The sequence below is a fragment of the Seriola aureovittata genome, chromosome 14 (assembly GCF_021018895.1).
Source record: "Seriola aureovittata isolate HTS-2021-v1 ecotype China chromosome 14, ASM2101889v1, whole genome shotgun sequence".
NCBI classification, from domain to species: domain Eukaryota; kingdom Metazoa; phylum Chordata; class Actinopteri; order Carangiformes; family Carangidae; genus Seriola; species Seriola aureovittata.
In genome coordinates this window covers 15173873-15188208 of record NC_079377.1, presented here as the reverse complement: position 1 = coordinate 15188208, position 14336 = coordinate 15173873, and the positions used below count along the sequence as shown (strand labels likewise).

Sequence of the window (14336 nt, the reverse complement as noted above, 5' to 3'; positions counted from 1 at the left end):
ACATCTGCTGACACTGACATATTAACATAATGTGAGGATATGACTACCTCAGACTACAGGCCTACACTACATAACCCTTGACCCATGACCCCCTAGCACTGCATGGATACTGTTATAGCATGATCCCCTTGTTCGGAAACCAAGAAACCAGGTAGGTGTAGGGGAACTGAAGGGATTGTGTAAAACCAATGGCTTTTTTAAAATTTAAACATTCCTGTATTCTCTATTCTGAAAATATTTGTATTAATTAATGTCTTAGTTCTGCACTATATATATTTCCCTTTTTCAGGTAGGAGAAATAGGCTATATGAAGTATAGTCTGTGAAGTATAGGAAAATACATGGCTTCAGATCAAGTGGGAAAAATAATATTCCGGAGGAACGGTGATGTGTAAACACTTGAGTCTCACTGGGAAAGAGCCCACTCGAGCCTAATAATGAGAGGCTGAGCTACCCGGTGGCAGGAAAATATATATGTTTGAAAATGTTGTTTATTTGTACAACCTAATAGCAGGTTCTACAGGAAAGTGAGGTATGGGGGGGGGAAAACACCCATGCGCTAACTGACAATTCACCCACAGGGGCCAGAGCACAGAGACTAATGGGTACAATAAGCAAGGACCCTGATAATGGGAAAATAAACATTTCCCAGCATCAAACAACAGCCTGTTAGAAAATTAGCATAAAAGGCGACAATCTTCATAACCTGTCAATATACTAAACAAGAACCTAATGGCCCGATTGGGAGACACATGACTAAGCTTACTGTAAAACAATAAGAGTGACACACATCATGCAATGAGGTTGATAAGAAAGAAGGTCAGCATATGCAATTCAAAGTAAATGTGTTCCAGACAATATCTCATTACTACTGTGCCTACTTTACAGGCTAATGGTTTGGAGCTTGTTAAATTGTGTATGTGATTCAGAATGTGAATGGCCTTTTAAGGTCACTGCTGTGACTTCATATAAAATTGTTATAAGCACTCAGCTGGTCAGGATTCCCTCCATAATGGAAACAATGCCCGCTGATTTCACCACCACAGCAGCAAGAGGTGGGAAGTAAAAAAGTAAAGTAAACGTTCCACCCTCTGCTGGCGCTGAAGTGCTCCACTATACTGCTGGTTCACACCTGATTGCAACAATATAATGCACTGCTACAGTTTAAAGAATGAGACTGGCAATGCTCTATAGTTTGTAACTGTCAACAAATACCATGAAAGGACCAAGACCTACAGTGTATTAGTCCATCTCTCAATACTGTCTAACTTTCTTAGCATGATAGTAGCTCAAAGCCATGAAAGCCATGAATGCAGTTTCCACTGTTCATCAATAGAATGGGCTGTAACCCCAAAGTAGCTATGATGTCAAGCAGTCACCAGTAAGTACAACAGTCGCTGTGAACTCCAACTCCGTTGCTAGTTTTCCCACTCTTTCATACAGCTTATGTATCCTAGTGACAACTGTAAATCTCGAGGGCAGCTCTTAAATTGAGCCGTTGGGCGCAATCCGAATTATGTCACACAGACCTTTGTCCTCTGCTACATAAATTGGCCAGCCTGCTGTAGCTATCCATTTAGAGTATAGAGCAACTTCTGATATAATCTGATTCACATGAAGGCTGAAGCAGCGCTCAATTAATTTGTAGCTTCAACCACAGTTGATACATGTCGGTCAATCAGAACCTGCTTTAATATAAGCAGTGTTGCCACCTCCCCCTCTGGGTTGTTTGAGTTTTCTTGATAGATTAGTGGCCTATCCATTATGTATCATGCCTTTTAAGCCTGTGTGCTGTAGACTCAAGCAATGCATGACCCCGAGCAGTATAAGTGGGTTAGTAATGTGCAGATGGCTGTCTTCACTCCTCTTTCAAAACAATCTTTGGTCTCAACATGTGTGGTATGTGGTCATCAGAGAACTGTCCCCTGTCCTTTAGATGTAAGGTAAACTACTGAATCATGACATGAAGAGAAGCTGAAAGTGTCAGCTGACATTTCCAGCATGAAAGCACATGGTTCCAACCCTTACCGCATAAGAGAGAAGAGCTCAGACAATATTTCGCAAGAACTTGGATTATCAGTGAAATGTACAGTCGATGCGTTTTGGAGAGAAACTCATTGAAGCAGTCTTTTACCCCAAAGTGATGATTCTTCTCGATAGTGACGATGAATTTGAAGCAGTAATGTCAATTCCCTTCAGCAGTCACCTAACAACAGTTGAAGACAAAACATCAAGTGACACACAATACCGTACAATGAAAGAGCCCTGACCGTGTGGTTGCGAGATGATGTTAAACTCTTTAGGGCCTCCAATGTTCAGCTGCCCATGAACATATTTGAGGCCAGGGGTTCAGTGGTAGTAATGCTGTCAGGTGTTGTAAGTTAGGATGGCCTACCTTTACCTGTTAGTCCTGTGATGATCCGGTTCTCTTCCCTCAGCAGTTTCCTAGGAATTAGTCATATTGGATGACTGTGCACCTCATATTGTACATTCAGTGCCAGTGCAGAGTAGTGTGCATGCTTTGCAGTGAGGTGTAAACCAAAGATGTGATGGTCAGAATGGTGGATAGGTGTCAGATATAAAAGTCAGATTTTCATGCAGGTAAACAGTGTTTGCAACCTCCCACAGCCCTGTCATTAAAGTTTGCTTTTTTATGAAGTGTAACCGAGATCTTTCCACAGGTTTTGCAGAATTGTCCAATATCAATGTATGAATACTAATTTTCCAAATTTAAGATGCAGAGAATAAAAGATTTATTCTCACACATGTATATATAAACTATTTGGGATGCATTTCGGGCTGTGACAATTAAGGTATGTATCTCCAAAATATGTTTTTTTTTTTTTGGTTTTGCTACAATTTTATTCAGAGGCAGGCACATAGGGACATGTAAAATTCATGAACTAGCTGGGTTCTTAACACATGTTCAACAATCGGATTTAAAATTAAAAATAGATGAATGTCATAAGTGCATCTATAAACAAATCCCTGCATGATTCTGAGAGAATAACACTGCACCCTGTAGCTTACTGTTCATTTGTTTTTCTGTAGCTATGGTGGAAACTTTTCAACAGTTCTTTATATAGTCACTGTGCATTTCTATTTTATCCACAGGAAAGATATATATATCTAAATACATTATTTATAGGGACTCAGCACCAGTGGTGGAAATAGCCCTCGTGTTTTAAATAATCTTTCTGGGTGTTTACTGTGGCACTTGTTCCAGTGTAGTGTTTTCCAAAAGGAAACAGATACACCACTCCTGATTCTATTGGTTTCTAAGAAGAAACCCAGAGCACAAACAAATCTGTAAGAAACCGGGGATGTTTGAAAAAAAAAGCCAGTGAAGCAGGTGTTCTTTAGCCCCTCACTATGTCTGCACATAACAAGGTTTGTGATAATGGTCACAAAGCTGTAGGCTTTACAACTGATAATGAATGTAACCATGGATGTTAAAGGCAACTAACATACAGCACAGGAAAAAGGACAACTGAAGTACAACTTAAGTAAGTAAGTAAGTAACTTTTTTTCCCCCAGTGACTCATTATTTATTACCATAAGCACACATGAAATGCATTAATCTACAAATAAAACATGCAAGAAAATGCACTGATTCCTTTCAATGACACATAATCAAGAGAAAAAAATATTTTTAAGACATTCAAAAGATGTTCTTGCTGGTTCTTCAAAGGAACCTTCTTCATACTCTTCATTCCACAAAATGACAACACGACTAAAAAATATAAATAAAAATTTCTTAGAAGCAAAAAACATGAATGGAAAACACAATAATTTAATTACAACAGCAATGGCCAATGCAAGGGTTTTTTCTTTAGTGTCAGGCATCATTTGACCTTTCTGAAAATCAATTTCATCTAAACATATACAGGCAATACAAACATTGACCTCATGTACAGTAGGTAGCCAACACCATGGATCAGTTACGGCAGCAGCTGCTATTATTTTTAAGTCTTCTGTATATCTTATACATGCAGTATGCTTCAACATTTCACAATACACTGTATAGTCACAGTATGCACAACAATTACATTCTAGTAATACCCCAAATAGAAATGCTACATGTACTGCTGACCAAGAAAGTTTGACCTATGTTGCCCTTTAATCAATGTACTGTACTGTATATGGGGTTTGACCTTTCCTGCTGCTTCATAATGCTTGTAATCTTTCCAAAATATGATTTAAACATGAGAGAAATGCCATGTCAAATCTCACAATCATTTCCTTCAGTTATGTAGTGTCTGTATGTCAACAGTCCGAATCTCAACTGTTAGATTACAGATTTTCTTCTCTTCACCTCAGGTGAATACATTCGATCTCCTCTGTTACAGGCATGGAGGAGGTCCTCATATCCATCTCATCCACAGTCTTATTGGGGGCATATGTCGATCTCCAGCGCAGAAGTACAATCTTCTTCAAGTGCTTAACCGTGTTGTTCTTGACGGTGACAAAACAGAAGGTATTTATCATGCTGTTGCTCATGGCAATGCACTCAATGATGTAGAAGGCCACCAGTGAGTTCTTCTGGCGGGAGATGAGTGTTGGATGAAAGTCTCGCAGGATGGTGAAGCCGTAATATGGCGCCCAGCACAGGATGTAAGCTGTCAAGATCCCGATCAGGACCATCACTGTCTTGCGGCGACAACGCAGCCTCTTCCTAATCTGCTCCGTCTGGAAACCTGGGACGTTCTTGAACCAGAGCTCGCGGGAGATTTGGGTGTAACACATCGCCATGACGATCACAGGCCCAACAAACTCCACGGCAAAAACAAACAAGAAGTAGGACCGGTAGTAGGCCTGCTGGTCCACAGGCCAGATCTGGGCACAGAAAACTTTGTGAGTGGTTGGGGTGGTGCCGCCCTGAGGGTACATGGTCTCAGAGGCAAAGTAGGCAGAGGGAACTGATATCAGAATGGGAACAATCCAAACTCCTGTTATCAGGCAGTAGGCGGTTTGGTACTTCATACGAGGCCTGAGGGGATGGACTATCGCCATGTACCTGGAAGAACACAGACATATTGTTGTATTGAAAAGGCTGGGAATACATAATACAGTCCAAACAGCCTATTTAGCAGTATAAAATGCTGTGCAGACTCAATACATTTGGCAAATGGCTCTCCGTCACTCATGGAAGTTCATTACACCATGCTCCATTATTCAGTGAACTGAATTTTTCATATTAGTTGAAGTTCATTTTTATGGAGTCAAAAGTATGGAGGCTTTTTGTTACTTAAGGGCACAATCTGTAATCCATATGTAAATCAAGAAGGTGGCACTGATATAATGGCCATTGAATTGATTTGCAGGTCACGTAAATGCGTGAACCTACATAAAAAATGTAGGTTATTCATGTTTTTCATATGTTCCTATATTAAGTTTCATATTTTCATTTACAATATGTTTAGAATGAAAAAAAACTGCCTTATTTAATATCAATAGCTCATAGCGTGGATACACTTACCAAATATACAGTACAAGTGAAATGTTTGGACACACTTGAACGAAAAAGTTTGAATTTACATATAAATCACAAGTTTTTTGCATACATTATGCTGACATCTAGATTTTACATGCAAATGTCATACTGTCATTCAGTGTGGGAAAAGCAACTTAAAGAAGTGGTTCATTTTTACAGGTGAGATGCAAAGATTAATATGAATCAAATTTTCCTGCATGAGGTATAGAGATTGAGTTTGGATTTGTAAAGAGTGGGAATGGGAGAAACACCTACAGTATCTAGCCTGGCTCTGACATAGTTAAAAAATATACCTACCACTGACTGTAAAACTGCCTTGTTTACATGACGTATCTGGTTTGTTTAACATACACATAAACTGAAATGAAAAAAACAATTTTAAATTCTCACAGCCGATGGTTCTCTGTGCTGAGGAGGCTGTGTAATGATGTTACTGATTAAAACTGATTAATGCACTTTTAAGTTTTCAAATTAAATTTTAGATTACAGATGGTCCAATCTTAAAATTGTTTGGTGTCTAATTTGATTAAATGCTTTTTAAATGTGTTAGTTAATAGTTAAATTTAATTATTCTGTAATTATTCTCATTCTTTTCTGTCTTGATCAAATGACCAAAAAATATTTCCAGACAAAAATAGTCTTTTGATACTTATTTTCTGATGTTGTTGTCCTATTCAATTCCATTCCACAGCTTTATTGTGCACACATCCCTTGAATATTTAACATTTAAATATACTGCGCACCATCCACAAAGTAGTAAATGATCACCCAGTAGTTTGGCACTGGGTGGATTCTCTATAACAATAAGCTGCAGACAGTAAGCTGTTGCTTTTTGTCAACACTAAAAAGCTCAAACAATTTCTGGAAGATTATTGACGGAACAATAATTTAAAATAATTACATTGGCACACTGAACACATTATCCAGCCTCAATGTTATGTTTGGGGCACAAATCAAACAACACTCCTGACAAGGCATCTAAAATGTGAACCATACTTCTTTGTGAATCTGTGGGTGTTGTGCGCATTCATGCACAAAGAGAGGAAGTGTTATAGACCGAATTACTGTGATCTGTACTGCTCTCGAAAGCATTTTAACAGAGTCATGGCCTTTTTTATTGTTTATCAAGCTTTGTTTGTGTTGCTCCTAGTGGCCTCTTCAGTATTTGTGAATGCAGGCCCTTTTCACAGGAGACATTTTGACCTGCCATTGCAGGAAAAGCACGTATGTGACTAATAATATTAACTATGGCTCTGTTCTTCTCAAGTGACCGAGTGAGCCATGACAGTGTGAAACACGCAGTGAAACATGCACAATACTAGAACCCTGAAACCAAAGAAAATGAAACCCAGCCATCATTAATCTTATTTACACCTGTTCTTTTCCTCCTGTGACATGTCAAAATGTCCTATTGAGCCTATTGAGCCTATGTGTGTATCTGCACTGTAGCTTCCGTCCTCTAATTAACTGAACATGGTCATTGATTGCCCCTTTGCCCTGTATGTCAGCACTGACGCAAGTCTGAAGGACTCAAATGTCTGCGGTTCTATGTTACCTCACTTTTTGTCTCACCTTCAGCACTTTTGCACAACAAAGAAACTATTTTTGCCTGTTGTTTTAGTGAATGATCAGTTCAGTTTTCCGTTCTTTTCCTACATGTTAATTAAACACAGTACACTGTAAGCTTGGTATCCCCTCTCCCTAAAGTTTTGACTTGCAGCATTATGTTAACATTTAGCAGATACATTTGGTAAAAACATTCTGATATGTTCACTTAAGTGTTTAACAAGACACTGAAGATGGGTTGCCATCCCGGCTCTTGCCACCAGTTAATGTTGATTTCCTTTAACCTTGAGGGCGATCATTCCTGAACCTTTACCAAATACTGAGTTCACTTAAATCAAAGTAGGCGTACTTCTGGTGAGTCTCTGACGGAGGGGCCAGATATGCTCACATGTTTTCTTTTTGATTTTTACATTTAGTCATATGGACTTTGATGCTGAGTGTTGGCTCCACCCCAGTCTAATTGAATATTGCATTGCAGTGGTTTCTGCATGTAGGCTACATGCATTCCTTCTCAATCTATCTGAAGTTTGTGCCAGAGCACCAAGGGCTAAAAAGATGCAGCTGGTACAGATACAGGAGAATCTAGAGATAGACTCATCATGAGAGGATATTCTGCCTGTTGCATGCATGAACACAGTAGCAGGGGGACTGTTTTTTGTTGAGCTTTTTTACATAATTAACAGTCAAAACTAAATCATGTTTTTACACAATCTTTGAAGTACTGGCGATAGTGTGCAGGAACACAAATCTTTTATTTTGATAAGTTATGCATCAAGACAAATCTGAGGCCCCAAACCTCAGTTGCATGCACGGTGCCAGTTGATGCCAAGAAAGGACTGCAACATTGATGAAAGTATCTACTCTCTTGAATATAACAAGTAGCGGTGAACCGTTACAGAGTAAATAACCACTGTGATTAGGCTTGCAGGAGCTTGGTGGTACTTTGTAGTACCTGGAGTTAGCGTTAGTTTCAATCTACAAATCGGTTTACTGAATCTGCCAATAAAAATAATGAAAAAAGCATTGCATCAGTGTCTAAATAACTCTAAATCTCATGGATACAGCAGGATGATGAAAGACTGGAATGTAATGTAATTTTAAATTACAGCTGTAGAGCAATGTGGTTATTTGTGAGGGAGAATACGGACATTTAAAAAACATGGATACTTTCTTCAGTCAAATTTTTGTAGACACTACTGGAGGATTTTTATTTTTATTTGTAAGAAGCAGTGGCTTTTTGAATTAAACGAATGTTTGTGCTCACAGGGACACACTCAAAGATTCAGAAAAAAATGAAATCCCTAACAGACTCACCTGTCAACTGCAATGGCAAGCAGTGCGTTTGTGGACACGTAGAGTGACACGGTCCGGAGATAGTTGACAGAGGCGCACAGCACCAGTCCATGATTCCAGGAAAGCTGTTTAACCACATAGTAGTCCACCAGGAACGGGCAGCACACCACTGCCACAATGAAGTCTGAGATAGCCAGGTTAGCGATAAGCAGGTTGGTGAGGTTGCGGAGCTTTTTGTAGCGTGTCAGTGTGGCAATGAATATGAAGTTTCCCAAACCACAGACAAGCATGATACAGACAAGGACCACGCCGATAACGATGGTGGCCACAAAGAAGGCCTGGCCTTGCGTGGTGTCTGGGATTTCATCAGGAGGGATGCCATAGTCCATATCATAGTTGTCCATGTAATGATCCAACTTTCCTGCCGGGAGACTCTCCTGCATCTCTGTATAAGCTGCAGCCATGTGGCTGATGTTGGTGTCTCCCATGTCTTAGCACACACTCTTATTTTGGTAACTTAGAGAAACAATTTGATCCAATAAATTAGGTGCGAAAGGGTCATGCTTTTCGGTATATCCTCAATTAAGTTGTTTCTGTAATGATGAAAATCTGGACAGGCTGAGTCAGACACAGAAGCACATCTCACCTGGAACAGAAAGTTCCCATCTCAGCATTACTCATGCTGGTTCAGGATTCATGGCAACAAGATATAGTCAGAACAAATTACATGATCTCAGTGCTTCAGGCGTAACCATGCTGGCATGTGTGACATTTCTATGATCTTTTTTGATGAAAAATGTTCGTGGGTGAGGTCATTATATCTAGGCCTTCATGTAATTTATTAGGACCATGTCACTTTACAGCAAGTCAGCGTCGCAGACTAGTCTCAGGGTGATGACAGGGCATTTTTAATTTGCTGCAAAAGCGGTGACTTAAATCCCCCAGCATGCATGTGAGCGAACCCAGACTAAAAAATAAAGCCACTTAAAAGAAACACAAGCACATTTGAACAGATAAAAACAGATTTGTGTTGATACAGCTGCGCAAGGCAATTAATCAGGTTGCTAAACAAAAACACAGCACACTACCACCAAGAAAGAGAGATCCAAAACCAAGAGAGGCAGATATGATCTCCACCTAGCTTTCACAATCATGACTTATGTGATCCCCACTGATATAATTCTAGGTAAAAAAAAAAGAAAAAAAAAAAGACAGAAGTTATTGCTTAAGGAGATCTCTATATAATGCCATGCCATGCAAAAGAAAAAAAATCTGCAGAACAAAAAATGTACTTTAATTGGCTCTATAAGCTGCAAGAGGTCTCAGGTCCTTGAGTATTAAGCTCTTATAGATCATCTGAGTCTGCGGGGGGGGGGGGGGGGGGGGGTTGCGGGGGGATCACAGTCTGTGAATTTAGATTCAGAGTAAAAACAGACTCAAAGGTAGACTTTTGGGTGATAGAGAAACGCTTTCTCTTTCTTTATGTAAGACATTGATTAAAACCCCAACAAGCTGAAACAAATCATTTCAGGTACTTACCAGCAAATGTAAATTCCGCGACTTTTCTGAGCTGATAATAGCAATAATAAAAAAAACTAATCTAATTGCCCTCTCTGTGGAAAGTCGAAGTCCTTTATTATTGGACAATCCCACCAGTGTAGACAGAAGGTCGCTACATCAGCCTCACTGTATGTGCTGCCGCTCCGCTCCGCTTTCCTCCGGACCGCTTCTCCGAAAGGAAATTTTTTAAAAAGTTGCTTCTCTTTCTCCTCTGCCTCAAGTGACAAAGCCGACGATGACCAGAAGAAGAAGAAGAAGAAGAAGAAACCACACGTCGCTCGTCTTGCAGGTGGTGTGGAAGAGGATGGTGGGCGCGTGTGCGCGTGCACATGTGGGTGGTCGCAAGGTTTTAAATGGTTGAAAGTTCTCAAGCTAAATGGTTGTCCATAAATAGCTTACATACTGTGCACAAGATGTTCTTTATGTTTAAGGCTATGGTAATATTTCTTCCTCTATTTCTATTTCTCACAAGATTGAAGAGGGATGAAGGAGGCAAACATTTAAATAACAGGACATTCACATGCAGTCTCTCCATGATAATATATCCGCATCTCTTGTTTATCACAGTGCACTGCGCTTTATGTCATAGGTAGCAAACTGTTGACTGAATCTCACTGATCCTCTTTAAATCATCAGAAAGGAGTTGCACTGTTCATTATTCATAAGGATAAGCTGGTGAAACTGTCTCAATATTTGTCTCTCATCTCTGATCATAACTAAATTCATGGTCTCTACAAATGGGATGAGTTACTTTGATATTAAACATGCACTAACTTTTCTTGGCCACCTGTGACCAGCTGAAAAAAGCTATACACACAACTTGCCTTGTAAGTTTATAGTGAATTTGTCAGCAACAATTGTCTACACATACAGCAATATTAGCATAGAACATATCCCCCTGGCGAATGTAAGAACAGTACTCTCTCCCCTATTAGCTCTGTTTTTTGTCTCCACCAGCTCCTGAAAGATATATCTGTTGCTTTCATGCATGGCAGTGCAACATCACGCAGAGCAAGGCTGGCTGCGCTGTCCCAGGTAGCACTGCTCTGGTTTTCAAGACGTTGCCACCCAAGGTTCAACCAAACTGAAATTTTACCCCAAATGCGTTGACCGCCAAGAGACACATCCGTTGGCATTTCATTATCACTGTGAAACCCACTGGGAGCGAAGAAACTGCCGTCCGACACTTCTCACTCATCTCTGTGTTGCTGGAATGTTTGTGCATGCAGGTTAGCAAGTAGCTTGCTCATTAGCCACCACTGTGTAAATAAGCAACCTGTACTTTTACCAACAATTTGAGTGACAGTTTGTTTTGCTTGTATCTGTAATCCTGGAAGCCAGGGATGTAGGAAAGAGGGAAGCCAGAGAGTACAATAATGATCTTTCCTCTCACACATGTTTCCTGAGCAGGTAAAAACTAAATTGCTTTCCTTTATTTCTATCAGTTCTCTGGGAAAATACTACAGCTGCCAGGTGAATTTTGAATAAAGTTTTTATTTTTTGCATCTCTAGTTAGTCAAGCGTGGCCTGTGTGTAATTACTTACAAAGTGATTTGTCTGTGTACCCAAGAAAATGAATGGTGTTGGAATTCATGTCACATTGCACCATATTCAATGGGTCGTCACTGTGACAGTGGAAATTTCAGTGTTGAGTAAAAATGGAGAAATAATCAATTTTGTGTGTCTTTGAATTCATAGTACTATGTGTCTAGCTTGCAATCTTAACAGGACTTGGGTAAAAAAGGAAAACATCCAAGATGAAGGGGAATCTCAATCTCAACCAGCTGAGAACAGGATGTCATGTAAGTATTTATTTGTGATCGTTGGTTGCAAGCGCTATATTCACAGTGGCCATTACTGACCCTGATTGCATAGTGGCTTTGGGGAAAGAAATCCATCAGAGATGTTTAGGAATATGTGTGATCATTATTGACAAGAAACCATGTCTTATTTTCTACTGAATGATATATCTAGAAATTCTTACCATTTTAATGGGCCTCTGATTACGTTAATGGGATTCATGATAAACTGCATCTATAAGACTAATCAGGAAGACTGTGGCTTGAAACTTATCTTTTTTCCTTTTTTTGATGGTGGTGGCAGTGGTGGGGGGGTGTCACTACCATATCTCCGTGGCCAACCATCCTGAACAGCAGATAAACAGGCACAGACAGCAGGACTGATGACTTTTTAGGATCAATTTCTTATTGTGATGGAGAGCTAGCACTGTTGGTTTTTATATCACCTCTCACAATCATCTGTCAATAGCAGTGATATGGCTTTTTGTGTCCTCTCATATTGAGTGCAGCAGGCTGGCTGAGATCGTCAGCGGAGTTTAAATATAATAACAGATAACAAGAGACACAAGTGAACCAGGAGTCAACTTCTGTCATCTGTGAATGACACAAGGTGGAGAGAAAAAAAACTTGTTTTCTTTTCCAGATCTTGAACTCATGTGTTCCCTTAGCTCACAAGAGATGAGAGAACTGTCTTTGTATGTTCCTGTTAGTTTTTATTACCCTTTAAATATCAGCGGCTACTTGCTCAGCTTTGCTAGTGTCTGTCACTGTAGCCCAGGAGGCCTGAGCATCAGATAAACACTAGGCTTTCATTTCCAACTCTGGACAGCTCTATAATCTCACCCAGTCCTCGGATTTACTGACACTCGTAACCAATGAATATAGATGGAAAAGGAGGCAATGTGATCCTAGCATTCTCTCTTCAACCATGAAGAATATGCACAAGACATAAAATTTATGGTGTCTGTTAACATATACTGGGCAGATGCTGAGGTAGTTTATTGATGACAACGTTACGGTGGAATAAGCAGCAGTGAAACAGAATCCATACAAATGTATATGTGGGGTTTAAATCTGAAGCGAGGGAGTCTGTTTTGGCTAAATGTTGGTCGCTGACTTTGTGAGTCCAAGCACTGCCAGTGCTCGACCACATAATCATTGCGATCCATTCAAACTGGTGTTCTCTGTGTTTCTTTTTCATTAACTTTTTTCTTTCAGTCTCTGTTTGTGAGTGAAGTTGTGTGACAGCAAATTACTGGATGTCCTGCTGGGTTTACTTGCTTCTGTGGGACTCAGGAGCGTATTAATCTGCATGTGGGAGTCTTCAATACAGTCTCAGCTACAGAAAAAATATACTTTGTGAATAAGCTTTCTTGAACATTCTCTCCAACATTTTCTACATTTCCTCCAGCGTGTGGAAAGTGGTTGGAATCTGATTTCACAATGAAATCTAAGTGATATTTGTTTGAAAGAATGATGTGCACCTTACTAGTTTATGTCATGCAGTATGCAATTCTTTCCACACCGGTAACATGACACTGGAGCTCGTACGGTCTATAAATGAGCAATGTCTCCGTGTGCTCATTTGTTTCCAATCAGTACATGTTGTGGAAATGTCACTTGGATACTCTTTAGGAGCCATTCCACCATACGTAAGGACAGACTGATTTATAATGTATGCATCTAGTGTGTTAGTGAACTGATACCAATCCCAGCATACTCCTGGAGATTGACACAGGCAAGGAGTCGGGCGTCCTTGGAGAGACTGCTTATTAGTTGCAAGGAACATACTTGCTTTTGGTGCTGTGGGAAATGGCAAGTGATGAATGCTTAACAATAGAAAAATACTGTGAATGTCATTTTTAATGGGTAAGGGAATGATTTTTTCTTCTAAACCCAACATTTACTACTAGTACTACTACTTCCTACCTGTTTATTGCACTTTTAAAGATGGATACATGGTTATATTTAATTCACGACTGTGAATGAGAAAGAAAGACATTTTCTATAGAGCATTATTTAACTCCACCAAGTTGTTTATTAGTTAAATTTTCTTACTGCAGCTTAAATACCACAGTCTGCCATCGAGCCACGGGCTTTGCTGGGGCCAAAATATGCTGAAATGCTGATGTAAAGCCATTTGACATGTGTTTCATTCAGCCGTTTCAGAGACAGCTTGCTGGATCTGTCCAGAGGGACGTTTTGACTGACCTTGTACCACAGCCTGCAGAGAGCAAGCCAGAGCAGAGGGTCCTCTGCCTCCTCGTCACTCTTGAATCATTCTGTCTCACGCTCATCTTTGCTAAATGTTACAGTAAGTGGGAGAGAAAGAATGGAAATATGAAAAGGGAAATATAGAGATGTTGGCTAAAACACCTTGATGAAAACAACTAGAAGCTCTCTTTCTTGTTATCAAAAAAATAAAGAGAGAAATATTTCAGCTTCCTAGCAAAACACATACTTTGCATTTGAATATGGACTCTGCTGTTTGATTGTTTCAGTTAAAACAAACAACATAATGTGGAGAAACAAAGGTTTAAACTTTTATAAGATATTTAGATCAGTAGTGTTATTTTTCATTATGTTTATAGACAGAACTAATACCACGATAAAACAGTCACTTTA

At 39.7% G+C, this 14336-nt stretch overlaps 1 protein-coding gene across 1 annotated transcript; it reads right to left on the bottom strand.

The window, feature by feature from the left end:
* Positions 1 to 3537: 3537 nt before the first annotated feature.
* On the bottom strand, positions 3538 to 11531 carry prokr1b (prokineticin receptor 1b). The gene is made up of 3 exons (XM_056395786.1): positions 9892 to 11531; positions 8374 to 8998; positions 3538 to 5016 (listed from the first exon to the last, which is right to left on the bottom strand). The coding sequence occupies exons 2-3, from the start codon at positions 8838 to 8840 to the stop codon at positions 4311 to 4313; spliced, it is 1173 nt and encodes a 390-aa protein (XP_056251761.1). The 5' UTR covers positions 8841 to 8998; positions 9892 to 11531; the 3' UTR covers positions 3538 to 4310.
* Between the last annotated feature and the right edge of the window lie 2805 nt (positions 11532 to 14336).